Below are 27,524 nucleotides of genomic sequence, written 5' to 3' on the forward strand. Positions count from 1 at the left end.
TCTTGCCCCTTTCACTCCTCAAAGGGCACATGTATGAAACTCAGTAGAGCAAACATAATACAGACCCAGCTCTTTGTCCCACCACAGGGGTCAGGCTGGCCTAACTGACCATGGTCACACTCCCCAAATTACCATTTCAGTGCACCAGCCTTCTCCAGACACGCCAGTTTACTGAGTATCTCCTGCCAGAAACTGCAAGTAATAACAGCAGCATCTCATCTGTTCAGCAAATAGCAACAAGCTGCCTAGAGGGGCCATCTCTTTCCCCCTTCATCCCCTTTAGGAAGAGACATGTTGAGCACAGATCAGCCTGTAAGAAACCTCCTGTGTGGTTAAGGGAACAAGGCTGGGAAACATGGAGCTCAGTGTCTGCAGGAACCAAGTGACTAATGATCAATCCTGGAGCCGGGACACGCTGCAGCAGATGAAGGAATTCCCTGACTATACTGGAGAGAGGCCATCATGCCTGGTCAGGTGAAGGGCTCACACAAGCGACCCAGAGGCCTATGCCATCTCTAGTGTTTCTGAGTCAGGCACAGAGAGAGGTGCCTGTTGGAGGCAGTTTCAGGTAGAGCTGTGGCCTGTACTCAAATCCTCCTCCAAGTTTATTTCAAATACTGTAAAACACACACAAAACACAGAATGAAAAGTACGGGGGTTATGCTGAGTGGGAAGAAGGGGGCACCCTTCCCCTGATGGCTGCACCAGGTCAGATGGTGATGAGGTGAAGCTGCTGCCTTGGGTGCCTCCTCCATCCCACAGGTCTGGATCTTCAGGGTTGCTGCCAGGGTCACCAAGTGTCTTCTAAACCATGCAAAAATAAAGAGGGATGCTTGAGGGGAGTGCACAAGAGGGCACCAGGCCATTCTGGATTCCCAGGAGAAATAACGGAGTGTGTCCTTAAAGGCCTTGGCCCAGCCCATGGGAATTTCCCACACCACAAAGGGCAGCTCCTCAAGGACCAACCCTCCTGCATTTCCACAGCCTTGTGAAAGAAGATGCCCCTCCTTTAAAGAAATTTAGCGCAGTGGCTGCAGACGCAGGGTTTTGCTGGGCACCACTGGCCACTGTTGCTGCTCTCTCCGGGACAGCTGAATACAGGTCAACAATGCACACACGTATCCCACTGCCTGGTCTAGCCCTCAGCCTCCCATATGATATGCAACACAGAAGCGTGCCTCCCACCCAACAGCTGCAGGAGCACTCTGAGCCTCCCCTCCCGCCACAAGCAAGGAGTGAAGCCCATATACTTCCCTGGGCAGGATTAACTGGGGCCCGTCCCCTAGAGCTGTAATGGCCAAACTGAGCCTGGCCTGTCTGGGGAGGCCCAAAGAACTGCGGGGAGAGCGAAAGAGCACAGGGCTACCTGAGAGTCAGCATATCCAGTATGCTGACAGTAGCTTCCAGCTTCACCTGCTACCAGCCTTCATTGGGTGATACTAGGGGGGTGTAACTAGCACCCTGCTTTACAGAGAGGAAACTAAGGCACAGAGCATGATGTGACTGGCCCCAGGTCATACAGTGAGTCAGAGGCAAAGCGAGGCCATGCCCCATCTCTCGCTTACAGGAGTATGCGTGTTTATTGTGGAAGCTGTAAGGTCAGGGCTGGATTAGCTACAGTGCCACAAGGCTGGCCACACGGAAACAGACCAGCCCTAGCCCGGTACCTGCCTGACACAGAAATCACTGGAGATGCATCAGAGAGAGGAGTGACCCTCCCTACAACACACCTAACTAGGCAACCCTATAATGCAGTGGCTCTTAACCTTTCCAGACTACTGTACCCCTGGCAGGAGTCTGATTTGTCGTGCATACCCCAAGTTTCACCTCACTTTAAAACTACTTGCTTACAAAATCAGACATACGAATACAAGTGTCACAGCATACTAGTACTGAAAAATTGCTCACTTTCTCATTTTTACCATATAATTATAGACCAATTGGAGTATAAATACTGTACTTACATTTCCGTGTATAGAACACTATAAACAAGTCACTGAATGAAATTTTAGTTTGTACTGACTTTGCTAGTGCTTATAATGTAACCTGTTGTAAAAGCAGGCAAATACCTAGATGAGTTGATGTACTCCCGGAAGACCTCTGGGTACCCCTGGTTGAGAACCACTGCTACAACGCATGGGAGAACATGTGGTACCTAACCAGGGCAGGCCATAGGGCATCAAATTCAATGGCATCGTTAGGGGGTCTTCTCCATTCCACACTGCGCTCCATACTTCCCCCCACCCCCTTAGTTCATATAAGCTGTCCCATTGCCTTTCTGGCTTCAGCCTCGCCCCTCCCTGGCTGTAGTAATGCGGCCTCCACCCCATCTCACCTGTTATGGAGCCCCAGTGGATTTCTGGATCTGCTCCTTTAGGATAAGGATGCTTTGCCTTTGCTCTGGAGGCAGCATGGCGATCTGGTCTGCAGTTAGCTGGAGAACCTGCATGATCAGGGCAGCCTGTGGAGAGAGGGGAGGATCTGCAACACCATGTGCAAGAGCAATTTCCCAGGAGGAAGGGCGCAGCAAAGGGTTACAGAAAAGAGGAAGTTATCCAGAGACCAGGCTGCTGAAGGGAGGGAAGGAGAAGACAGGACGAAGGCAAAGAGCAGGAGCAGTATAAACTCTCATCAATTGAAAGGACCTGGCTCACTGGCCACACCCACAGGAAAAGTTTCAAACCACCCGCCTTGCTGCTGCTTATGAACATTCTCCTGGAAAGCTGCAGGAGCATTAACTCCCCAGGCTGACTTGGCCCCAGCACAGAAACTACAAGACGCTGGAGACTCTTGCTGTGCCAGAGAGAAGGAGCGCTGAGTTCATTCCCACAGCAATAGGGTATCCAGCCTCCATCCCCTCCCTCCAAACCCTGAGTTGCCCTTTGTTCACTCACCTTCTCGTGATCTTGGGGGGTGACCTGGTTCTGCCCAGGGCTAAAGCCACCTGGCTGGCCAGCTCCTTGTACCACCGCCCCTGGCATGCCTCCTGCTTGTATGCCTGCCCCTGGCATGCCACCTCCTTGTATGCCTGCCCCTGGCATGTTGGGAACCTATGGACAAAAAGAGATGGGATGAACTCGGCCCCTCTGCTCTTGTAGAACTGTGAATAGTCTGAACAATCATGGAAAGCACAATGCACCCACTAGAATGTAAAGCAGGTAACAAGTCCCTGGCACCACGAAAGACTGATACCTATGCCCAGATGGGGGCTGAAAGTGGGGTGCCATGAGGAACAAGGAAATAGGCCCCCCAAATTCAAGAGACCTTAGTCCATGTAACCCCGGCAACAACAGCAGAAGGCCGGAGGAAGACCGGCCTTGTGGCTAACACCCTGGATTGAACTAAGGGTGGTTCAGTTCAGTTCCGAGCTCTGTCACCACACCCTTGTGATCTTAGGCAAGTCATTTAGGGCCAGACTTGAACATAAGAATGACCATACTGGGTCAGACCAAAGGTCCATCTAGCCCAGTAGCCTGTCTTCCGACAATGGCCAATGCCAGGTCCCCCAGACAGAATGAACAGAACAGGTAGTCATCAAGTGATCCATCCCCTGTCGCCCATTCCTAGCTTCTGACAAACAGAGGCTTGGGACACTATCCCTGCCCATCCTGGCTAATAGCCATTGATGGACCTATCCTCCATGAACTTATCTAGTTCTTTTTTGAACCGTTATAGTCCTGGCCTTCACAACATCCTCTGGCAAGGAGTTCCACTAGTTGATTGTGCCTTGTGTAAAAAAATACTTCCTTTAGTTTGTTTTAAACCTGCTGCCTATTAATTTCATTTGGTGACCCCTAGTTCTTGTGTTATGTGGAGTAAATAACACTTTGCTAGACCTCTATCATATATACCCGTAGTCATTTCTTTTCCTAGCTGAAAAGTCCCAGTCTTATTAATCTCTCCTCATACGGCAGCCATTCCACGCCCCTAATAATTTTTGTTACCCTTTTCTGAACATTTTCCAATTCCAATATAACTTTTCTGAGATGGGGCCACCACATCTGCACGCAGTAGTCAAGATGTGGGCGTATCATGCATTTATATAGAGGCAATATGATATTTTCTATCTTATTATCTATCCCTTTCTTAATGATGCCCAGCATTCTGTTTGCTTTTTTGACTGCTGCTGCACACTGAGTGAATGTTTTCAGAGATCTATCCACAATGACTCCAAGATCTCTTTCTTGAGTGGTAACAGCTAATTTAGACCCCAGCATTTATCAACATTGAATTTCATTTGCCATTTTGTTGCCCAGTCATCCAGTTTTGAGAGATCCTTTTGTAGCTCTTCACAGTCTGCCTGGTACTTAACTATCTTTAGTAATTTTGTATCATCTGCAAATTTTGCCACCTCATTGTTTACCCCCTTTTCCAGATCATTTGTGAATAAGTTGAATAGGACTGGTCTTAGTACAGACCTCTGGGGGACACCACTATTTACCTCTCTCCATTCTGAAAACTGATAATTTATTCCTACCCTTTGTTTCTTATCTTTTAACCAGTTACCAATCCGTAAGAGGACCTTCCCTCTTATCCCATGACAGCTTACTTTGCTTAAAAGCCTTTGGTGAGGGACCTTGTCAAGGCTTTCTGAAAAACTAAGTACACTATATCCACTGGATCCCCTTGTCCACATGTGTGTTGGTCCCCTCAAAGAATTCTAGTAGATTGGTGAGGCATGATTTCCCTTTACAAAAACCATGTTGACTCTTCCCCAATAAATTATGTTCATTTATGTGTCTGACAATTTTGTTCTTTACTATAGTTTCAACCAGTTTGCCTGGTACTGAAGTCAGGCTTACCGGCCTATAATTGCTAGGGTCACCTCTGGAGCCCTTTTTTAAAAATTGGCATCACATTAGCTATCCTACAGTCAATTGGTACAGAAGCTGATTTAAATGATAGGTTAACAAATTATAGTTAGTTGTTCTGCAATTTCACATTTGAGTTCCTTCAGAACTCTTGGGTGACTACCATCTGGTTCTGGTGACGTATTACTGTTTAGTTTATCAGTTTGTTCCAAAACCTCCCCAAAAGACACCTCAATCTGGGACAGTTCCTCAGATTTGTCACCTAAAAAGAACGGCTCAGGTTTGGGAATCTCCCTCACATCCTCAGCTGTGAAGACCTAAGCAAAAAATTAATTTTGTTTCTCCACAATGGCCTTATCATCCTTGAGTGCTCCGTTAGCATCTCAATCGTCCAGTGGCCCCACTGGTTGTTTATCAGGCTTCCTGCTTCTAATGTACTTAAACAATGTTTTGCTATTACTTTTTGAGTCTTTGGCTAGCTGTTCTTCAAATTCTTTTTTGGCCTTCCTAATAATATTTTTACACTTCATTTGCCAGCATTTGTGCTCCTTTCTATTTTCCTCACCAGGATTTAACTTCCACTTTTTAAAGGATGCCTTTTTGCCTCTCACTGCCTATTTTACTTTGTTGTTTAGCCACGGTGTCGTTTTTTTGGTCCTCTATGTTACTTTGAGGTACACGTTTAAGTTGAGCCTCTATTATGGTGTCTTTAAAAAGTTTCCAAGCAGCTTGCAGAGATTTCACTTTTGGCACTGTACCTTTTAATTTCTGTTTAACTAACTTCCTCATTTTTGAATATTCCCGCTTTCTGAAATTAAATGCTACAGTGTTGGGCTGCTGTAGTGTTTTCCCCACCACAGGGATTTTTTATTTTTATTTTTAAATTTAATTATATTATGGTCACTATTACCAAATGGTCCAGCTATATTCACCTCTTGGACCAAATCCTATGCTCTACTTAGGACTAAATCGAGAATTGCGTCTCTTCTTGTGGGTTCCAGGACTAGCTGCTCCAAGAAGCAGTGACTTAAACTGTCAAGAAACCTTATCTCTGCATCCCGTCCTGAGGTGACATGTACCCAGTCAATATGGGGATAGCTGAAATCTCCCATTGTTATTACTGAGTTTTTTATTTTTATAGCCTCTCTAATCTCCCTGAGAATTTCACAGTCATACCATCATCCTGGTCAGGTGGTTGGTAGTATATCCCTAATGCTATATTCTCATTATTAGAGCACGGAATTACTATCCACTGAGATTCTATGGTAAAGTTTGGTTCATTTAAGATTTTTACTTCATTTGATTCTACGCTTTCTTTCACATATAGTGCCACTCCCCCACCAGCACGACCTATTCTGTCCTTCCGACATATTTTGTACCCTGGTATTACTATGTCCCATTGATTATCGTCATTCCATGTTTCTGTGATGCCTATTGTATCAATATCCTCATTTAATATGAGGCACTCTAGTTCCTCCATATTATTATTATGACTTCTAGCATCTGAAAAAAGCACTTTAAAATCTTGTCACTTTTTAACTTGTACAGGTCTTTAGGCACCTAACTCCCACTGAAATCAATAGGACCTAAACACCTCTAAAATCTGGCCCTTAGTCTCCCTGTGCCTCAATTCTCTTTGTGGAATGGGACTGCATTCCCCTACCTCACAGCAGGGATTTGAGGAGAAACCTGTCAACAACTGTGAGGCACTTGCTATTGCCTGAGGAGTGCAGGCGAGCTGGCCTGCTCCCCAGAGGTGTTGCTCCCTGCAGAAATGTCTTGGCTCTCTCAAGCTAGCAGAGCTGGAAACATGGAAGGGGCAGAGCAAGAAGAGGAAAATGGAAAACATGCCTCCCTACCCAGTGCACTGTGGTTAGGCCTGGCAGGGGGGAGGGTAAGTCATAGGAAGAGGCCGGCGGAGCAGAGGTAGCCTGGAGGTCCCTACGCTTTTTCCAAACCTCACTTATATGTATTAGGAGTCCCACACAAGAGAGGTCAAGAGACTGATGCAGGTTGGCACATGTCATCGCTAGGACAAGAGCCAGCAGCCCCAGGTCCCTGCAGCCCACATGGTAATACCATGGTGCTAGCTAGCAGGGGATGCCCTGACCTAGGATCCCTTGGGAGGGGGAATGCTATCAATTCCCTGAGGTTTGCTGGTAGGCCTGGTCAGTTGGTTAGCATTACAAGCGGGATGCAGGCTGTTAAAGAATTGACATCACCTAGAACCCTGCCACTAAGTGCTTGTTGTTATCTATCAGATTAAGACTAGAGAAGAAGACGCTGTGTGTACCTGTCTAGGTCCCTGAGGGCCACTTGCTCCCAAGTTAAGTGGCCCAGGTCCTTGAATTCCACCAGGCATTGGGCCCCTTGGGTTGGGGCCAGGGCCCCTGGGCTCCATGCCCCTGGGCTCCATGCCTCTCGGCTCCATGCCCCTGGGCTCCATGCCCCTGGGCTCCATGCCTCTCGGCTCCATGCCCCTGGGCTCCATGCCCCTGGGCTCCATGCCCCTCGGCTCCATGCCCCTCGGCTCCATCCCTCTCGGCTCCATGCCCCTGGGATCTCTTCCACCTGCAGAGAAAAAACATGCCATAAGCAAACCACTGGAAGGGAATTCTGTGTGGGAGAACATTGGGGACACACACCCACTTTTGAAAGTTAAGCCTCCTTTGGTTTAATGACTGGCAGAAAACCAAGACAGGTCAGGGATGGTGTGTGAATGGCACCTGCTTTTGGTAAATGACAAATCTGAACTTCTCCTCTCCTTGCCCTGTGTAACTACACCTCTCCCTCCTGCCAGTGTCTCCCTCCAATCCTGTGTAACTTTCCCTGCATCTCACTTCACTGCTGAACTGTCCCACCTTCACGTTTTCCTCACATCCCTGGATAACCGGCTCCTCTCTTGGTCATTTCACGTTTCATTTATGGCCTCTCACCTCGAGCATCCATCAAAGGCCCTCTAGGTTCTCCCATCAGTGGCCTGGGTTCTCCCATTGGTCCTCCCCTCATTTCATGTGGGGGTGGACCACGATTGTCATGGCCGGGCATATGGTGCATGGGTGGACCTTGGTGGGGTGGCCCAAGGTAACCTCTGTAGAGAGAGGGGAAAAACAGAGCAGAAGGAGAAAGGTGAGAGTGTGAATCAGACACAAGCTTGGCACCGAGCAGGTGCAGTATTTTGACCACAGCACAAAGCCGGGTGCACAGAAAGTGGTGGAGTTTGGTACATAGGAATGGATGCTAATGTTTCTACCTCGCCCAGTCTGAGTGGCCACAAATACCATCTTCCCTTCCCGTTGCACAGCTGTGTGTACCTGGATCACCAGCACACACCACTCTGAGAAGCCAGCATGGGACTCAGCAGTTCACCCGGCAGGTAGTACCACTTAACCATCACTCTGACCACAAGAGGCAGGGAGTCAGAGCCTCAAAGGCTCAGACTGGACCAGAGGATGAATTACTACCACTCACCTGGGCTCTACTTCTCCAGTGACTGAGAGCAGGGTCCCTCCACGTGGGTCATTTGGAGCATCTCCCAGAAGGCCCCGGGGAGGTGGGCCGCTAGCAGGTAATGGTCCACGCTGCATAGGGGCCCTCGGGTCTGGCATGGGCACTGCCAGGGAGGCAAGCAAGGGAAATTACTGAGGTCAAGCACTGGCAAGAACAATCACACCAAAGTCCTCCTGTGAGACAGCACCACTCCTGTTGCCCCTGGCAGTGAGATGCAACTGAACCCCATCCTCAGTGCTCCCTGTAGCTCACAGACACACTGGCTTTGGACAGAGTCCACACTGCTGTCCATGATATGGCTGGAAGTGATGCACCACAAACAGGAAGGAAGTCTTCCCACAGACAACACCGCAGCTCACAGAAGCGGGTGCCCTCAGTGCTAAGTTCAGCCCTTCCTATCCCCCACAGCGACTGCTGTGGCTTGTTGACAAAAGTCGAGAACCAAGATCACAATAACTACCAACAAGTCTGGTCACATCCAGCGTGAGTCACAAGGTCAGCTGTGAGCCTAAACAGCCCAGATCAAACCCAGTCATCCCACTTCCATAAGGTCCAAAAGCCGAGCATGAGCCTCCTCTCTCCCGTCTGTTTCCTCATGTACTGGGTTAATCTCCTACCCCTCTATGAAGAACTCTAGCCTAGTCTCTCCTCCTACACCAGGGGGCAGCTCTGCCTTTGACAAGTGCTCACTTCCACACTGGGCAGACTACACAGAGCAGTCCCACGGCCCCAAGTGAAGGGAACCCTAGTGCTGAAGTCCAGGCTTTTTCCATGCATTCCACACTGAGCCCCGTGACAAAGGGAGCTGGCAGCTGTCATGGATACCTTGAACTCGCTCGATAGATGCAGGCCTGGCAGGTCCCACGGGCGAGAGCTGCAGGTTTCCTGGGTGAGCAGCAGGAAAAGAGGGAAAAGAGCAGACACATAAATAGCGCGCGCCCGCGCACACACAGACTCACAGACAGGCCTGCCTATAGACCCACCGGTGCTGCACAAACTCCTTTCCCTCGATGGAGTGAGCTCATTCCTCATAAGGCAGGCTCCCACAGAATCAGACTGCATATTTTAAAGAGATGCTACCAATCTTTCAGGCCTGGCTTTATCAGATCTTCCCAATAATGACACTGGACGGAGACCATCCAATGCCAGTCCTGTGACGAGGATGGCCTCTTCTGCATGGCTTGAAAAATCCACTCCCGTAGGCACTATTTTGCCTGGTCACTGTGTGTGGGTGGGGGGCGGCACACAGGGGACGGGGACCTACACCATCAAGTTCTGTTGCATTTACACTTTAATTTAAAATATATTAAATTTGTGGGCCTTACAGTTTCAGAATAACCTTCTGTAAGTGGGTGGCAGCATGAGGGGGTCAGATTGTGCCTGAGTGCACAGAGACAGCTCCACTGTTTCTGCTCAGAGCTTCCCCAAGCAGACACAGAAATTAACAAAAATCTGGTTCAGTTTCATCACTGCTATTCAAAGCCCTGCAGACAGCAGGGAAGCTGCTAAGAATTGTATCTATTTCACGTGGCTGCTTCTTGGCAAAGCTCTGAGCAGCAGGGAGGCACTGGGGCTGTTCATGGGGGAGGAGGATCCAAAGGTGAAATCACAGGCCTCTCTCAGATTCAGCTGCTTTTAAGGTATGTAAAAATATGAGATCCCAAAAGGAATTTACCATGTTCTGCTAGAAGATTGAGGGAGGATATTTACTTCCCTCACATCCCACAATATGAAAGAACAGGGATCCCTTTGTTGTGATAAACTGGGGCCACTGGACAATAAGATGCCCCAACTTTAACTGTCTAACTGCATTAAATATCATTCCAAGACACTGGTGTACAGCCTTCCACATATGGAGGGAGGACTACGCAAAACATCTCCATAGAAACACTCTCTGCTTTGATCATCACTCTACACACGTCACTATTCTGTGCAAAAGAAAAGCTATTGCTCCCTCTCCTGGACAAACAAAAGAAAGCACAGGAGACTCAACAGTAACCAATAGCAGGCAACAGGCTGGCTCGCCCACACCTGGACATGCTAAGTACCAGAAAGAGAGTTACTGGAGAAGGCCTCACTCTCCCTGCTCACTATACACACACTCAGACAGAAGGACAGGTGCACACAGACTCTCAGACAGGCTGAGAAAACTTTTACACATTCAGTTAGCTTGGGGGGGGGATTCCCTGATCTGTCAACAACTCCCCTGGCACGTGGCCTTGAACGTCTCAACGTCCTGGCCTGGAAGTAGGGATCCCTATGACACGTTGCATCAAACATAGATTAACTGACATCTGGTTTACCTTGTCCACGTTCCAAGGGCACTGGTCCACCTCCTGGCATCCCGACCTGAGGCTGCATTCCACCTGGGAGGGAAGAGCAGAGAACTCACAACCCCTCTTTCAGATTATCTGTTCCCACAGCCCTCACTATTCTGCTCCTATAAAGATGCCCCACCTTGCCACCGACAGACAGATTTCCACCTGGCCTAACAGGCTGTAGAGACAGAGTGACCCCGTCCAGTTGGCTAACCCAAGAGTTACTCCCTAGGCTTCAAATCTTCCATATGTGCAACTGCCCCTCTTAAAAACCTGCAAGACCCCCGCACTCATGGGGTATGTTGTCCCTGCAGAAGCTCTGGGCAGTTTTACAGTTCAGACATGCTCAAAGAGCTCACCTCCAGGAGCCAAGGGGCCGGGGCCTGGGCCGGCTACGGAGGCTGGCATCTGTCCTGGGGCTGGCACTCCACCCTGCATAGGAGGCTGCATCAGAGGAGGAGCTCCATTTACATGCATGCCACCCTGTAGAGGGAAGAAATCGCAGTGAGAACCCTCCTCACCAACAGACACAAGCATTGTCCCCTGCACCAGGGTTGCAGGCGGAGAACCCCTCCTCACCAACATGTACACACAACACTCCCCCACACACCAGGATTTCACACTGAGAGCCCTTCTCAACAACACACACCTACATCCTCCACACGGAGACGTCACACCCTTAATGTCCATCTCAATAATGTGGGTTGAACAAACAAATTCTTACTATGGGCTGTGGCTGGGACGATGGGGGATTCTGCTGGTTCATCTGTGCATTAGGACCTGGTCCAGGCCCGGGCCCGGGCCCGGGTCCAGGCCCAGGAACTGGCTGTGGGTTGCCTGGAATCAGAGGTGGAACACTGGTCTGACGATGCAGAATTTTCTAAGGGCAGAAGCAGGAGGAGAGAGAAGTTGTGCATGCACCAACTAGAAACGGCCATTCCTGGAATCCACCCACAGCCCCAACTCTCCAGACAAGTGCCCCCATCGATCCCAGACTGAGGAGCAGGATCATACATACCAGAGCAATCTCTGGATCGACGATCCTCATCACCACTTGGGCCTGCAGCAGGGCATATGCCAGCTGAGGGTTCTGGAGCAGCATGTTCCGTGCCTCCTGAGGGCTGTTCTGCACACACAACTAAAGAGCAACACACTGATCAGAGCTCTCAATGGGCCTCGCTGCTGCTGCGCAGTATTAAGACCTTCACTGATAACTGTTGCTGCAATCCCATGGGGGCAGCGATGTTCCTGGAAATGCAGGAATGGCAACATCTCAAAGGGCAGGAGCGTTTTGCTTCGTTTGCCTGGTACGTTACACAGTGCTGGCATGGTTAATAAAACAACCAACAATGCACCTGAGAAACCCATAATGTGGACTGTCTGAAACACAGGGCAGCTAATAATGAAATCACAGAGCTCAGGCTGCTCATAAAAATGTGTCTGATCCGCATCCTATTGTCCATGATCATCTCCTCTTCTCCAGGGTCCACAGTATTAGCCAAACCACAGGAGTGCTAACAGGGCAGTAGGACACAAATAACCCACCTCCCCGCCCCAGAGCAGCTGTGGTTCCCCCAAAGTCCCTGCCTGCTTTTCACTGTCCACAACAGCGAGTCCTGCTGTTAGACCGGCTCACGTCCTCGTCCAACTTGCTTATATTCCTCATGGCAGCACCCAAGATACTGATTAACCCTCCGGACCATTCTACTCTGCAGCAGCAGTGGCACATACGAGGCATTAACAGGAGAGACAATGTCACAGAGTTGTGAGTGAGGAACTGCTGCTGCCCGGTTGCTCGTGTGATGGGGGTGTGGTTACTCTGCACTGTACAACCACGGTTGCAAGCTTGTGACTTGGTCCAGCCACTTCGCTCCCACTCACCTTCATCTGCTTCATCAGCTCAAACATCTGCTCAGGTGGCAGGCTGGCAACTGCCCTGCTGATAGACTCAGGGGCGTCTTCAGGATTTATAGGGTCTCCATATGGTGACTCTATGATAGGGGCACCTGTGCCCAGGCCTGGCAGGGATAGAGACGGGAAGACAAAGAGGAAAGGTTAAACACACAAGTGTCCTGGGAACCCTAAGCTGCTGGTCTCGGTCTCGTTTCACATCACAGGAATCGCCAGCACAATTGCTGGTGCTTTCTCACACTGACCCCTTCAGCTGAAAGGCCAGTAAGTCAAGGATGATGTAGTCACAGCTGCATCTTTACAAGCAGGAGGGAGGGAAATGTACTTTTGAAACACAGATTCAGGAGCACCATTTTGCAGTTGGAGAGTATATGGGTCAGACTAAAAGTCTGGGCTCCAAACATGCCCAGAATTCCTACTAAGTCAATTAGGAGTTGAGGGCTGTGCCATTAGAAAGATTGTTTCACACAGATCTGTAATACAGTCTCCTACACGAGCTACATGAGCTAGGACCATACATGTCACAATAATGTGGCCATTCTTCATACACCTCTTTGTCAAATGTGGAGCTTCACTAGTCACAAAAAACAGGTAAGGGTAGGGGTTTGTCTGGTCAAGGAAATTACAATCCCCCTGAAAACTTCTACTTGCTATCTTACCTGCAGCACATCACCTATCTGTGAGCTTTTCACTGTCAACCTCACCCCGATTCGGGTGGGGGTACAGTAACTCCTCACTTAAAGTCATCCTGGTTAACGTTGTTTCGTTGCTGATCAATTAGGGAACATGGTCATTTAAAGTAACGCAATGCTCCCTTATAACATTGTTTGGCAGCTGCCTGCTTTGTCCACTGCTTGCAGAAAGAGCCCTTTGCAGCTAGCTGGTGGGGGCTTGGAACCAAGGTGGACTGGCAGCCCCCCCATCAGCTCCCTGCTCCCCTTACTTCCCTGTGCGGCAGCGGCCCAGCAGGCTATCAACTGCCCGCAATTCAGCTGTCCCTCCCCCCACTGCCATGTGCTGCTCCTGCCCTCTGCCTTGGAGCTGCTCCCAGGAGCCTCCTGCTTGCGTGGGGGGGGGACGGGGGACGCTAATATCAGGGTGTCCCCCTCCCCCCTGTTCCTGCCACCCGCTTACCCTATCTCCATAGAGCAGGGGGTGGGACATGACAGGGCTCAGGATGGAGGGAACTTGCAGGCAGAAGCTGGGTCCTGATCTGGGTCAGTGTACTTAAAGGGGCAGTGCGTGTGTCTCTCTCTCTCACACACACACACACAGTGTGTGCCTCTGTCTGCCATGCTGTCTTCCCGCCCTCTATTCATGCTGCCTTGAAGAGTATAAGGCTACATTAACAACAATGTGTTAACCCTTGAGGGCTCAGCTGAGTTCTAGTTCCTCATTCAGCAGTACGGCATTCCCCGGGAAATATTTCACCCTCTGACTCCACCACCTCAACCAAGCTTCACAATCATCATTGCTGTGTACAGTATTAAATTGTTTGTTTAAAACTTATATTGTGTATACATATATATAATATAGTCTTTTGTCTGGTGAAAAAAATTTCCCTGGAACCTAACCCCCTCCCTCACCCACCCCATTTACATTAATTCTTATGGGGAAATTGGATTCGCTTAACATTGTTTCGCTCAAAGTCGCGTTTTTCAGGAACATAACTACAACGTTAAGCAAGGAGTTACTGTACTGGATTTTGTGCCTTGGCTAGTAGATTTTTGTTACAGATTTGTAAGGCTTGTGTAGGCCAAACATTATAGTAGCATTAATCCCCTCAACCCAAAGTTCAGACTCACTCTTCAGCTCCTCCTTATTCTTCTCACTGGCTGCGTTGTCCACACGCAACGCCCTCCCGCTGAACTCACGCCCATTCAGGTTCCGCATGGCGCTGAGCGCTGTCTCCTGGTCTTGGTATTCACAAAAGCCATATCCCTTTGGTTTGCCTGTCTCCCTGTCATATACCAACCTGGATAGCAGAGCAGAAAGAATCACAGGCATTAGACGCAGTACGGAACACAGGGAGATTATTACACAATACCACAGCATTTCCAGACTGGTAACACCATCTCCACACCCTCCGTTCAGTCCCTAACAGGAAGAAGGACCACCTCATTCAAAGCTTGTGTCTGCCAAGTATGCCTGAGACCCATCTGCTCGTGGCTAGAGTGCTGATGAGTGCAGAATCGACTATAGCTGAGATCACCTGTCTTTTTATGGGAGATGTCAGAAACAGAATCAGTTCTCACCTGAAACTGACGACAGGTCCGACCTCTGAGAAAATGTCCTTTAGCTGCTCCTCTGTGGCTTCGTATGGAATATTCCCCACTATGGGTGAGGGGAGCAACGTATTAGTACAGACATCGAGTATCAGGAAAAAACACAGGCATGAACATTTTTCCATGGAAAGACAGGAAAGAACAAAAATGAACCCAGGGATGGCAAAACCCAGAGATGGCTGTGTGAACACACACACACACAGACAAGTTTCTGGGAATCCACTGCAGGGCTGCAGACTTTTGTGTATATACCATTCCTCCTGATACTCATGTTGGTGCAGTGTCCCATTGCTGGTACGGAATCCACGCTGGGGCACATTTTAGGACTCTGGTAATGTGCCTCAACCCAGGTACAGGTCAGGAATTGCAGGAAAGTGGGCAGTTATAATAAAGTCAATGTTTGTTAAAATAATGGTTCCCTATTACGGGCTGGATACCACCACTTATGTTTCAGGATTTTGTGGACTATTCCACCAGGCTCTTCCCCACCCCAAGCTTAATAATAAGCCTCTAGTCTCCAGAATGCCAAAGCTGCCTGCCTCCCTTTCAGTTGCGCTGCCCTAACCCACCATGGAGCGTAAAGTGCTCATGAGAGTTGGATTAGGAGCAGTCCAAGAGCTCCATGAGTGTTTAGACTGTGCATAATCCAATGGGAGATAGCAGGCATTGGCTAGTACAGCTGAAGGCCAAAAAGGAAGAGCTGCCTGAAAAGGTTAGAAATCACCATGTGAAAAGATCTGACCTTATTTGTCAGATGAGTGGGTCACATACTGGGTCAGTGAACCACAGAATAGTGGAGCAATACTGGCTCAAGTTCCTGCTTTCTCCCCACTTTTACTACCATGCTGGTATCAATCGTGCAGGACATAGGTATGTACAATACAGGAACTACAGCGAGCCTGGGACACCTTCCTAACCCTTTATTAGAGGGATGGCAGGTCTCATTTCATGTTTTTTCTGTCACTCTTTTCCTATCTGTTTTAGTGAAAATATTGGTGGAATATTTGGTTTAATCAGGTTTGGTGGCTCCTTAACTCCATTTCCATTTGCCTGAGGAGTATGAAGGGCCCATGCTGAGGAAGGTGAAGGGGACAGTGCCATGATTTTCCACAGCACACCAAGGTGCCTCTGCATCCAGGGCCCAATCCAAAATCTACTGATGTCTATTGACTTTGGCCCGGGCCCTTAAACAGTGCAGAATAGTCATAAATGGTGTGTATACTTTTTAACTCCACTCATCACATCAATGTCCAAAGAATGTAAACACAGAAAGGCTCTGAGGAGGATGACATGGCAGAGGCTCAGAGACAGCCTGCACCCCCCGTGAGTAGAAAAATTGGATTTCTCATAGAGGAGCAGATCACTGGTCCATCAGTTCCACTATCACTGGCCAGTACTTGATGCTTCGGAGGAATGCAACTCCTGAACCCTGTTATACACCAGACTGATTGCACACTTCTACACATCACTTGGAGGGAGGGAAGGGGGAATCCTACAGGTAGTTATTCTGTGACCTGAAGTATGTGATGTGATTACTTCATCTCAGCCTGTATAACAATCAATATCTCTTACAATTATCCAGCCCCTTTTAAAACCCCTCTACAATGTGACTCTATGACACTCCGGAGCAGCAAATCCTAGAGGCTGACTCTGTGCACCAGAAAGACATTTTCTTTAGTTTGTTCCAAGAGTACCTGCTATGACTTTGAGTGACCCATTCTTTTACATTGGGAAAGACAAAGGAGGTACTGTAATTTTCACTAACCCCTTCTAGTCATGTCTAATTCTTCCTTGTCCCGATTAAATAATCATAGCTTTTAAAAGCTTTCCATATGCATAAGCCGCTTATACAATACCAATTTATCAACATCCTTGCCTCTCTTTGGTCCATACAAACTGGATACACTACACCAAATAAAAACACACCACTGTTTGATATAATACCCACAGACAGTCTGTACCAACCCCACAATAGAGGGCTGCTTATGAAACATCACCATGCAGGTGACACGCATAAGTACAGAGCTGTCTGGAATATGGAAATTCCATCCCACAAAAAAATTAAGAGTTTCCAAGTTTTTTTCATTCCAATTCAAAACAAAAAGTCAAAATCTTGAAGTTTTTCACAAGAACTGAAATTCCCCAAAAATGGTTTTGGAAACAATGAAACATTCCTGCCTTGCTCCCTAGGATCGCTGGCTGCCTGGTGTGCCTAACTGGCAGGCTGCTAGGTTGCCTGGCTTTTAGGGGATCCCAAATTCCCTGCCAGGCAGACAACTTGGAAACTGAATAAGAAGGTTATCATTTTTCATCGTAAAATTTTTACCAGCTGTACACAAGAGGTAGTACAGCAGAAAAAAGCATCATAGACACTTTAGCGTCTTTAAGCACTTGCAACACTTTAGTCACCACTTGCTCAGGGTAAGTAAAGCATCTCTAGCTTTCTAAGTCAGCTTTACAGAAAGGAACAGGTGAGTTTTAGTCTCTGAGCTGGTAGACTTTCAGGTCTGTTTTGCAAGGCTGCACTCTGTGCTTAATTTCCCTTTTACTGCCTGCCCTAGGTTTTCATGTGATGCCCAAGGCAATGTTCTCTTATGTGCTACTCCCACCTACTGCAACAGTCCCCAGGGAAGGCTTTGGGGCAGGAGATCACATTGCTATGGGCATTATCTCTCTCCAGCCTGTATTTGGTGAGTCACGGATAGCACAAACATAGGTTTGAGAAGTGTTTTATTGAGAACTCATTCTGCTCAGAAATAGGTATTGTTTATTTCTGGGGGTCCATTTCTGACACCAGCATTGTGACATCACCATGATCACTGCAGCAAGCTGCTGTGATGTCACAGAGAAAGAGAGTGTGGGCCTCTGTGGAAGCGTCCCTGGTTGTGGGGAAGGGGCAGAGAAGGGGATCTCTGCACCCAGCAGAGTAGGAGGGCTACTCTATAGGCCTCTGTCGAGGGAAAGCCCGGGGTGTGTGTGTGGGGGGGGGGGGGGCGGGTCTCTGTTCCAGAGCAGTGGGTCTTAGTTGGGGTGGGAGGGCACCAGGGAAGGGGGGAACCTGGCAGAGGGAGGCTCCGGGGGGATTCCGTGCTCTGGGGAGTGGAGGCGGGAGAGTTGGGATGGGGGCGGATCTCGGGCGGGAGGTCCGGGAAGCCGATATAAGAGCGCGGGTGAGGCGAGGGGTCCCAGGAGCCGGGCAGGGGAGGGAGGGAGCCGGTGTGGCGGTCCCGGGCGCTGCCCCCCGTGACATATCTGGGTGAGGGAGTATTGGGGTCTCTGTCCCGGGGGCGGGGGGTTTCTCTCCCAGGCTCCTCCTCACCGAACACGGAGCGCAGCGAGCGATCCACCGCGGGGTCCCGCACCGCCAGCCCCGCCATCCTTCACCCACCGCCGCTGCAGCGCTTCCAGTCCCCCCCCGCTTCCGGCACCCTCGTGCTCCGGCTGGAAACAAGCACAGCCACTTCCGTTCCGCTCGAGCCCCGCCAAGGCTGCAGGGTGTTTCCGGACAGCGGACAGAGTCTAGCGGCGTTGGCAGGAGCGAGCTCTGCCGCCGTAACCAGGCGACCGGTCCACAGAAAAGATGGCGGCGGCAAGCACCGACCAGCAGCAACGACTCCGTTCCGGTGGGAAACACTAACCCCGCGCCTGTAGTTCCGCGCACGTCTGTGCCTCGGAGTCTCCCTCGCGGGGCAGGGAGCCGCGTCCAGCCCAGAGCCAAGGGCCGGGGCAGCCAAGCAGTGAGGGGGCGGGGGGCGCGTGGCAGTGGGGTAAGGGGGAGGAGGAAGGGGGCGCGTGGCCGTGGGGTACGAGGGTGGGCGGCAGGGGGCACCTGGCGGTGGGGCGCAGGGGCGGGAGCCAGCGGCTCGTGGCGGTGGGGAGGGTAGGAGATTGTGCTGGGGCGGATGCGAAGGATGTTGTGCGGTGGTTGGAGCAGAGGGTGATGAATTCACTGTGATTTGTAAATAAATGGCGTGGCTGCTCCTGCTTAATCCTGCTGGCACTGCTACTCTCCGTGCCCTCGAGGGAGGCAGGAAATGCGCCTCTAGGGTTGCCACTTCTCCTGGGATTCTGCAGATTGTCCCACTTGTAACAGGGTGGCCAGTCGCTGGCCCGCGAAGCACTTCCAGGGCCATGAAGCATCCTCACGTTGCCCTTCAAGCACACTCACAGAGGTGGCAGCCTCACCGGCCACACATCCATCAAAGCCCAGTCCGGTTACCACATGGGCTGTGAAATCCAGATCAAGAGGTGCTGTAGTGCTAACAGGCAGCATTTCTCTCTGCCACCTCCCATTTTCCAAAGGGAGACTTCTGGGCATTTCTGGCGTAGGTCATGTTAATAAAGCTGCGCCCACAGCCCTGATTGGGTTGCTGGTGTGTGGTGCTCTCCTGCGACGCAGCTTTGAGGTGCACACCTAGAGCATACAATGCTATGCAGGGCTTTGATAATGGGGATATGGAGACTTCTGCCTCCATAAAGGCAAAAATCCAGCCCATGTCAATAGTAATCAAAAGTCACCAGGATCTGATGGCTATTTGGTAGCCTGTGTGGAATGAGTTCGTTGCTCTTGATCTATCTCCTAGTATATAAGTGTCCACACCACACTCGGGTCCTGTTGTTGGCATCCTTAGCAGAGAGATCAGGGCTATAGGTTGCAGCAGTTTGCATCTTCAGTGACCCTTTTGGGGAGAAGTTTTTGGATGCTGAGAGACATTCAGGCTGCAGCTCCCTGGAATTGCCAACCATGGGTTGAGTAGCTTTGCCTACTGCCAAGCCAGACAACTGGGTGGTGATGTTTTCTTCTCTTTTAGGTTCTGGCAAGATGGATGCAAAGAATTTGAATTCTGGTCCCATCTCTGTACTTATTACTAAGTCACAGTTCGCCCAGCGGTTCAGGTGCAGTATGGACATGCAGATGGAGGGAGAAAGCTGAAAGACATTGTTGTACCTGTATTGAGCTGAACACATGGTCATTAACATGGCAAAATAGAGTAAAAAAAACTATCCTGTGGATCTGGGCTTGCTTGAGTGGGAGCAGAACTCATAGTTCCAGACTAGTGCCTCACTACTAGTAATAATCTGCTTATATCAACACACAGCCCCAGCTTCAGAGCATTAGGGGCTGCAGTGGAATTCTCACTTTCACAAATGATGGACCATTTGGTTGATCTCAGCCCAATCCTTAATGGGCATTGATCTACTTCCCAAAACTAGCACATGCTATAAATTGGAATGATTGCCGGTACCCATTCATAGTCAGGCCAGGGTGATGAGAGGTCAGAAATGAGATACAGAGCTTGCACAGCTGGCACTTGCCTGTACTATGGTTGCTCAAGTCAGCAATGACATCTCAAAGCCTTTACAAAGGTGGGTAGATATCATCCCCATTTTACAGAGGGGACACTGAGGCACCGAGGGATGCAGTGACTTGCCAGAGGTCACTCAGTGAGTCGTTCACAGAGCTGGGAATAAATTCAGCTCTCCTGACACTAGACCATGCAGTTTGTTACTCCAGGAGATGGTGATTTAATCAGACCAGGACTGAACAATGTGTATAGAGTATTGCTCTGCTCAGGCTTACATGAGAGGGTTGCAGAAAACCTAGAGGGTATAATGTCAGATGAATAAATACCTGAATACATCCTTGGACTTGCAGGGGGTATTTGGAGAAAGAGAGGATTCTGGATGTCTGCCATCGTGTGCAAAAGCTCCTGGATGGCACAGTGGCATTGCCTGTGCTGGGAGAGAAACTCACTGAGCAGCACCTGCAGGAGCTGCGGGAGAGCCTGCCCCCTGAGACGACATGCACACTGACGTGCATCCAGGTCAGTAAAGCACTGGCTTCCACAGTAGAATCGGGTAGGATTTACCATGCCGGGCTCTTGTGCCCCATATCCCGTCTCTGCGAATGGCTGCGTCCTCAGGGGTCATTGGCATGCCAACCCCTCCCATAATGCACAGTAGCCATTTGTACAATACATCACTTGAAGACAGTGAAATTCTTTCCTGACCCCTTCTGCCATCAGCTTAAGGGGAATTTGACTGAAATTCCCTGGGACTATCTTAGCCTTGCCTGGCGCTGGCAGGGAGCTCTGGAGGGCGTGGAGGCTAGGTAGAAGAGAAAGCAAGTTTCACTTTATAGTTTGATTCAGTTCCTATGTGTTTTATTTAGAGCCCAGTCCTGCCAGCTGCAGAGCGTGCTCCATTCCTGTGGAAATCAGTGAGAGATGAGGCTGTTCAGCAGCTTGCAGGAAGCACCTGGAACCTCAGGATCAGGTCCCTTTTTCCTGTGAGGTTGGGAGCATGTGCTGGGATTGTCTGAGTTCAGCAATCCTGAGTTCTACTCCTCCCTAGCAGGGTTTGATTGAATTCCTAAGTCTCAATTGAGGGTCTCCTTGGCAGGGACCTCATGTGTCACTTATGGAGCAAAGACTTTCACTCTAGTGCTGTGGGAGATGGGATTGCAGGGAGCAGTAATATTCCATTTTAGCTGCTTTCCCGTGTCTGTTTGCACAGGGCTTACTAGGTGCTTCCCCCACAGCCGGCTCGGAAAACACCCAGCACCAAAAGGAATAAATTCCTGCAGCATTAAACAAGCAGACAAATTTCTCTGCTTTAAAAGGAGGAGATTGTGCCCTCCTTGCAGGGTTCCCAGGCCCATCACAGTCTCCAGGAGCTGCCAGTGCAATGGGTAACTCATTGCCTTTATTTAGAGAACAGTAGCTGCTCCAGCCTGAGGGACTTTATCTGGAGATGGTGGATGTGGCCATGGGTCCTGAAGCCCCTTCAGTCTGTTGTGGGTTAGTGCAGCCAGTACGGTGGAAGAATCACACCCGGCAAGCTGGACTTTCCAGTCCCTGGGGGAGGTAAAGGGAAATGATCCAGCACAGCAGCTGTGGTAGGGAGATTCCTCCCACACATATCCTGTCACAGGCTCTCTCCCTCCCTGCGCTATCTCAGCATCAGTTTTTTCCTTTGTGTTTCTTTCCGAGAACCCCCTTCCCTCGAAGGCAGCACGAGTCCAGTCGCCCGCCCGGAAGCTGTGCAGGGAGCTGCAGTGTTTAGTGTCAGACTCTGGGGGCAGGTGGTCAGATGAGCTGGAGGACGATCTCCCTCGTTCCTGGCAGCAGCATGGAGACCTCGTCCTGCTGAGCAAGGACAGCTTCAGGGCTGCATTGTGGAAGGAACTGGGTAAGAGGGACCTGTGGCTCTGTCTTCCAAGATGCACTGAACCAGCCTCCTCTAATCCACCTGCTTGGGGCTCTCTTCCAGGACTGGAGCTCTGGGAAACAGTTGCTTCTGCTCTGGGTGCCCGACGCATAGCCAAACAAGGGCGAATATCACCGGATGGGGTACGATCCCCCACAGTGACCCTGTTGCTGGGGCAGGATGGCTGGGTGGAGCATGTGGACAATGGAATCAGGTAGAAGGGGGGGATGGGGTAGGGGCGGAAGAAGCAGGAAGGGGCTGTCGAGCCAAGAGGCCCCTAGGAAGGGGTCACTGGCCAGCCCCATGTTGGTGGCTCTCACTGGCCCTATGGTGTTTTCCCAGATACACGTTCGATGTGACCAGGTGCATGTTCTCTCCTGGAAACATCACAGAGAAGTTGCGGGTGGCGTCGCTGCCATGTGCCGGGGAAGTGCTAGTGGATCTCTATGCAGGTAACTGTCTCTGGGGCCATGGGAAAGGGCCGGCTTCCTCCTCTGAGTCTTGGGAATCATGCTCCTCTCTGTCATTCTGAGGAGTTTGCTGGGGCTCTGACCGCAGAGCCTGTGGGCCGTGGATTACTGCTCCCCATCCTCCTGTCTGGAACCACCCCCGGCCCCAGATAACATAGACTGCCCTGTTGATCACAAGAATTCAGTTCATCCCAATGTTCATTATTTGCTCAGCACTATCCATCCAGTGGCATCCTCCACCCCATGCTTGCTGTAGTATCTGTCCAGTAGCCAGAGCTGTGTGCTTAACAGCAGCTTCAGCCCCTGGAACCTTCTCCCTCTCCCCCTACGCTCTGCCAACAGCCTCAATCCAGTCGTTCTCTGCTGCTGAGAATGAGGCCTTAACCCTGAGCATTTTGTTCTCGCACTGTGGATGCCTCGGGACTGTGCTGCCAGCGATGTCTGTCTCCTGTGCCCTCAGGGATTGGCTATTTCACAGTGCCATATCTGGTTCACGCCGGTGCTGCCTTTGTCCATGCCTGTGAGTGGAATCCCCATGCTGTGGAGGCCCTGAGAAAGAATCTTGAGCTGAATGGCGTGCAGGATCGGTGTCAGATCCACCAAGGGGATAACAGGCAGGTGAGCAGAGAGCAACCCTTCTGCAGCTGAGGGGGCACAATGGAGTCTTAGGGAGGGGAATTCCAAGGGTACAGCCCATGCTGCTGAGACCCCCCTAAGGGGGGTGATGTGCCTCTGAACTCTAAGCCGGCTCTAGATGTCAGAGGAATTCCTTTCCCAGGAAACTGCTCTTCTCCCCCCATCCTCTCCTCTTTCTGATGTGGCAGAGTTTCTTCCCCATGGTACAAGAGATGGGAGCAAAGGTCCAAAGGGTCTGTGTGGGAGAGGTGGGCTCTGTTATGTTTGCACACTGTAGGAGACAGGGACCTGGTGCACTGAGGTCTGGTCAGACTGACTCGGTAGTTCTAGAGCTCAGAGACGAGAAGGACCTAATAGGTCTCATCTCCTGGAGGGCTTGGAGTGTGTGTTCCAGGGCGGTGTTCAGTGCCCCAAGCAATGGGACTGCACACCCTTCCCTTAGGAAACTGTAGATCTGTCTTCCTGTCAGGACTCCTGTCTGGTTAGTCAGCAGGCCCAGCTCATCCTGTTGCTCTCAGAGACATCCCCATGTGCGTCCTAAATAACTCTCACATGTCAGACACTTGCTTCTGGTTATCAGACCCCGCTACATCCTTACTAGTTGTTCTGGCCACGTCAGGCCTGACACTCAACTTCGTTATTATTATTTATGTTACCTTAGTACCTAGCAGCCCTAGCCAGGGACTGGGGCCCCCACGTGCTACTGCTGCACAAACACAGATGGTCCCTGAAACAAGGAGCCTTCAATCCATCTTGATGCCTTTCTCTGTCTGTCCGTAACACAATAACTTTTGAATGCTGCAGCCAAGCAGTTCAAATTTCAGGGAATATTCTCAGCCTCAATGTAATTGTCTGTAGATCAAAGAGCCATTTGATGGCAGCCAGTATCCTCAGCTCACCTCTGTGCAGCCTTTCAATACAGTTTAAAATGTGTCAGAATGACACAACAAAATGAGAATGGTGGGGAGAATGAGGGCATGTGGGGCACTTAGCCCCACGCATGGGAGACCTGGGAATGGAGGAGAAGGATGGCATGGGGGGTACCAAGTCCCTGGCATGGGGAGAATGGGAGACCCAGGAATGGGGGAAAAGAAGGACCTGGGAGGCACACCGAGCCCCCGGACTTGGGGGAGGAGATGGCGGTGGGTTGCAGGGAGTCCCTGAAATAGAGGGGACTGGGAAGGTGGCACACAGGGAGCTTGTAGAGGAAAATGGAGGGATGCAAGGAGCATGTGCAATGAGCTCAGCCTACAGAAGCAATGATGCTAGTTAATTCTCAGGTAGGACAGGGGCTGGAGGTGGCTCTGAGGAGGTACAAGGGCAGTGGTGGAGCTTCATGGTTCTGGTGAAAACTTTATATATTACTCTCAACTCACAGTAAGAGCATGAGAGCAGTGCCCACTTTCACCCACCCCCTTCCTATGGTAGATGGCAAGAGACAGAGCTGTGGCAACCTTTATATACTGTTATATTCCCCTGAGGGAAAAAGAAACTTTCCATGGTCTGCAGTGCCTTGCTTGGTGTATTTTCCCCTCCCTGACATGGGGCCCTCTGTGGTGTATGTCCTTTCACCATGCCATCCTCCTCACCTCCCCGTGTCATTTCCAGCTAGAGCTGCAGGACGTGGCCAACAGGGTGAATCTGGGACTGCTCCCCAGCTCAGAGGAGGGCTGGCCTATCGCCTGCCAGCTTTTGCGGAAGGGCACAGGGGGCATTCTCCACATCCACCAGAACGTGGAGTCCTTTCCAGCGAAGGCTCATTTGCACAGTGGCCACTTGGAGGAGCAGCAGCTGCAGCAATGTCCAGAGCAAGCTGTATCCAACAGGCAGGAGGACAGAATGGGCCAAAGGAACTGCAGGAGCCCAAAGGATGCTGACATCATGGATTCTGGGAGGGAGACCCAGGCAGCTGCGACCAGGGCTGAGTGGCAGAGGTGGGCAGAGACCACAGGAGCGCAAATCAAGGTTCTGCTTCAGCAGCTGCATGGGAAGCCTTGGAGGACAAACATTCTGCACATTGAGCCAGTGAAATCCTACGCACCCCATGTGTATCACATAGTCCTGGATCTGGAGTGCCGCCCCTCTCTTAGTTCACAGGGGGAGAGTGGAGTGCACCCTTGAGATCCCCAGGAATGTCGCCCTCTCTGATAGCAAACACTCAGGGGGAACTCCGGGCCCAAGCCTGAGAAGTGCACAAAGCCTACACAGAGTTGAGTGCTCCCAGCTGGCACCCTGTGAACTGGTTCAGTCTGACATTGGTTTTTGCCTTTGCTCTCCTGGAACCCCTCATCTCTCCAGACTGGCGTGTAAGAGCTTGACCTGACCATCATGGTGCTCCCTGCAGCTGGTGCATTCCCTACTCTTTGTGATCTTCACTCTATTTCCATTTCCTGCAACCAGGTAAAACATTTGTTGTAAGTTTTATCTGCATGGGTCATGTCTTGCTGTTTTTCCCAGCGGGATGGCAGAGTTCTCCAGCACTCAGCTCCAAACTCTGTTCTCGCCACTGATTCCAGCAAGAGACCTGGGCATATAAACTTAGCAGAATGTTTGAGTTCAGATTTACCAGCTGAGCCAGAGAGCATCTAGTCCTGCACAGAGACTGCCACTGGTGCCAGGCTGTGGGCAGATTGTGGCTCTGTGACCACTAGGGCCTAGGCTGAGCCCTTGTGATCTAATCAGAAAACGCTGAGAGCTTTTCTCGTGGTATTCATTTGTTGTGGACATGTGAAGAGCTCCAGGACGTAGTGCAGTCCCTGTGAGCTGACCTTGCTCCCTCCACTGCTGTCCTGGTCTATTCCTAATTACCACACTACAGTCCTGATCTTGCAGTGAGCCCCCGTACAGGCAGATCCCCACTGATGTAAGTGGGGCTCAGTGTGGAGCCAGTTGTGGGATCGGGCCCTATGTACTTTATCACAACAGATATGAACTTTCCCGTTTCTTAGCATCTAAGCGGGCTTGTTCATGCTTTTGTTCCAAGCCTGGATCTGAAGTTGCTATGATGTTTGCCCACAAGTTTCAGGAAGCCCAGGCGAGCAGTTCCTCTGCTACTTCCTGGGATTTTTGGCCTGTCTCTGTTTAAAATAGCGAGAAATGAATGCATGTTGTGCTACTGAAAGTGCTACTGAGATCCCTGGAGACCAGAGCCTCTCCCCACAGAACAGGTGCAGAGTCGGTGCAAGATTTCCCCACCCAGCAATTCTGCCTCACTCCTGCCCTGGATGGAACATAGGAACTGCCAAACTGGGTCACGCCAGTGGTGTATTGTAGTCTCCCATCTCTAACAGTGGCCAGTGCAAGCTGCTTCGGAGGAGGGTGCAAGAAACCCTGCAGAAACCAGTTATGAAATATCCTGCCCACAATAATAATTGCTTCCTAATCCCTGTATGTTAGAGGCTGGTTTGTGCCCTGAAGCAGGAGGTCTTAAATCACTTCCAAACCTCTGCATTATTTGTAACCTTCACCATTTTAACTTGTGATGCCAATCCTTGCTGAGGTCAGTGAGATCTTGTGGCGGTGAGTTCCACAGGTGAATTGTGTAAGGTGTGGAAAAAGTATTTCCTTTTTATCAGTTTTTAATTCACCACCTTTTGCTTTCATTTTGTGTCCCCTTGTTCTTCTACAGTGAGAGAGGGTGAAGAAAAGCTCCTGACCTGCCTTCTCAATACCATTCATTGCCACCTCCTCTCCAGTGATTAATGCTAAGAGGGTAGCTGCCCATTTAATCCTTGGCCTTGATATAGAAACTGCCAAATAGGAAGCTATTTGGGATGTTGGGCTTTTCAAAGGGGCCACCTGTTCACTAGGAACTGAACTGGAACCACCACATTGATTTCACATAACCTACTGCTCAGCAGCCATGCAGTCGCAATGACTTCCAGTTACTGCTGACCGAGGCTGCAGTCAGGCTTGTGACTAAGAGGAGAAAGGCTCCGGATTTCTCTTCCAGTTGCTACTGACCTAGGCTGCAGTCAGGCCTGTGACTGAGAGGTGAAAGGCTCTGGATTAGGGCTGTTGATTAATCGCAGTTAACTCACACGATTAACGAAAAAAATTAATCGCGATTAAAAAAATTAATCACGATTAATCGCAGGTTTAGTCTCACTTAAACAATAGAATACCAATTGAAATTTATTAAATATTTTGAATGTTTTTCTACATTTTCATATATATTGTATTCTGTGTTGTAATTGGAATCAAAGTGTTTATTTTTGATTACAAATATTTGCACTGTAAAAATGATAAACAAAAGAAATAGTATTTTTCAATTCACCTTATACAAGTTCTGTAGTACAATCTCTTTGTCGTGAAAGTGCAATTTACAAATGTAGATTTTTTTTTTGTTACATAACTACGCTCAAAAACAAAACA

The 27,524-nt window shown here is 50.0% G+C and overlaps 3 protein-coding genes across 10 annotated transcripts in view; 2 read left to right on the forward strand and 1 right to left on the reverse strand.

Moving 5' to 3' along the window:
* Positions 1-587: 587 nt before the first annotated feature.
* On the reverse strand, positions 588-18,422 carry CSTF2 (cleavage stimulation factor subunit 2). Of its 2 annotated transcripts, XM_077826778.1 has the most exons (15): positions 18,155-18,422; positions 14,806-14,884; positions 14,356-14,525; positions 12,521-12,657; positions 11,658-11,777; positions 11,364-11,519; positions 10,999-11,122; positions 10,625-10,687; positions 9,147-9,206; positions 8,283-8,424; positions 7,748-7,902; positions 7,105-7,382; positions 2,895-3,050; positions 2,336-2,461; positions 588-804 (listed from the first exon to the last, which is right to left on the reverse strand). In XM_077826778.1, exons 1-14 carry the CDS (start codon positions 18,210-18,212, stop codon positions 2,339-2,341), a joined length of 1,821 nt encoding a protein of 606 aa, XP_077682904.1. In that variant the 5' UTR covers positions 18,213-18,422; the 3' UTR covers positions 588-804; positions 2,336-2,338. The 2 variants fall into 2 exon arrangements, with proteins under 2 accessions (XP_077682904.1, XP_077682905.1); XM_077826779.1 differs by lacking the exon at positions 9,147-9,206.
* TYW2 (tRNA wybutosine-synthesizing protein 2) lies at positions 18,335-27,313 on the forward strand. Of its 5 annotated transcripts, XR_013347149.1 has the most exons (9): positions 18,335-18,458; positions 19,647-19,731; positions 20,492-20,660; positions 21,828-22,026; positions 22,108-22,258; positions 22,387-22,496; positions 22,975-23,132; positions 24,759-25,550; positions 26,779-27,313. XR_013347149.1 is itself a non-coding variant. In XM_077826780.1 (8 exons), the coding sequence occupies exons 1-8, from the start codon at positions 18,416-18,418 to the stop codon at positions 25,269-25,271; spliced, it is 1,428 nt and encodes a 475-aa protein (XP_077682906.1). In that variant the 5' UTR covers positions 18,335-18,415; the 3' UTR covers positions 25,272-27,313. The 5 variants fall into 5 exon arrangements, 4 of the variants coding, with proteins under 4 accessions (XP_077682906.1, XP_077682907.1, XP_077682909.1 ...); XM_077826780.1 differs by having other exon boundaries at positions 24,759-27,313; XM_077826781.1 differs by having other exon boundaries at positions 22,993-23,132; positions 24,759-27,313.
* The window catches only part of SYTL4 (synaptotagmin like 4), a 35,438-nt gene continuing 33,336 nt past the window's right edge, over positions 25,423-27,524 (forward strand). For 2 of the 3 annotated variants that reach the window (XM_077826774.1, XM_077826777.1), the window contains exon 1: positions 25,431-25,550. The gene's annotated coding sequence lies outside the window, so the exon portion shown is untranslated. Of the gene's footprint in view, positions 25,551-27,524 lie in introns of all 3 variants that reach the window. The other variant, XM_077826776.1, reaches the window with a different exon arrangement.

The sequence above is a fragment of the Eretmochelys imbricata genome, chromosome 9 (genome assembly GCF_965152235.1).
Source record: "Eretmochelys imbricata isolate rEreImb1 chromosome 9, rEreImb1.hap1, whole genome shotgun sequence".
Classification (NCBI taxonomy): domain Eukaryota; kingdom Metazoa; phylum Chordata; order Testudines; family Cheloniidae; genus Eretmochelys; species Eretmochelys imbricata.

Coding starts and splice junctions, on each gene's coding strand:
- CSTF2 (XM_077826778.1), bottom strand. CDS start 18,212: ATGGCGGGGCTGGCGGTGCGGGACCCCGCGGTGGATCGCTCGCTGCGC. Junction 8,425..9,146: donor ATCTATCGAGCGAGTTCAAG/GTATCCATGACA, acceptor CCTCCCTGGCAG/TGCCCATGCCAGACCCGAGG. Junction 3,051..7,104: donor GCCCTCAGGGACCTAGACAG/GTACACACAGCG, acceptor TTTTGTCCATAG/GTTCCCAACATGCCAGGGGC.
- TYW2 (XM_077826780.1), top strand. CDS start 18,416: ATGGCGGCGGCAAGCACCGACCAGCAGCAACGACTCCGTTCCG. Junction 22,497..22,974: donor GCTAGTGGATCTCTATGCAG/GTAACTGTCTCT, acceptor CTGTGCCCTCAG/GGATTGGCTATTTCACAGTG. Junction 23,133..24,758: donor ACCAAGGGGATAACAGGCAG/GTGAGCAGAGAG, acceptor TGTCATTTCCAG/CTAGAGCTGCAGGACGTGGC.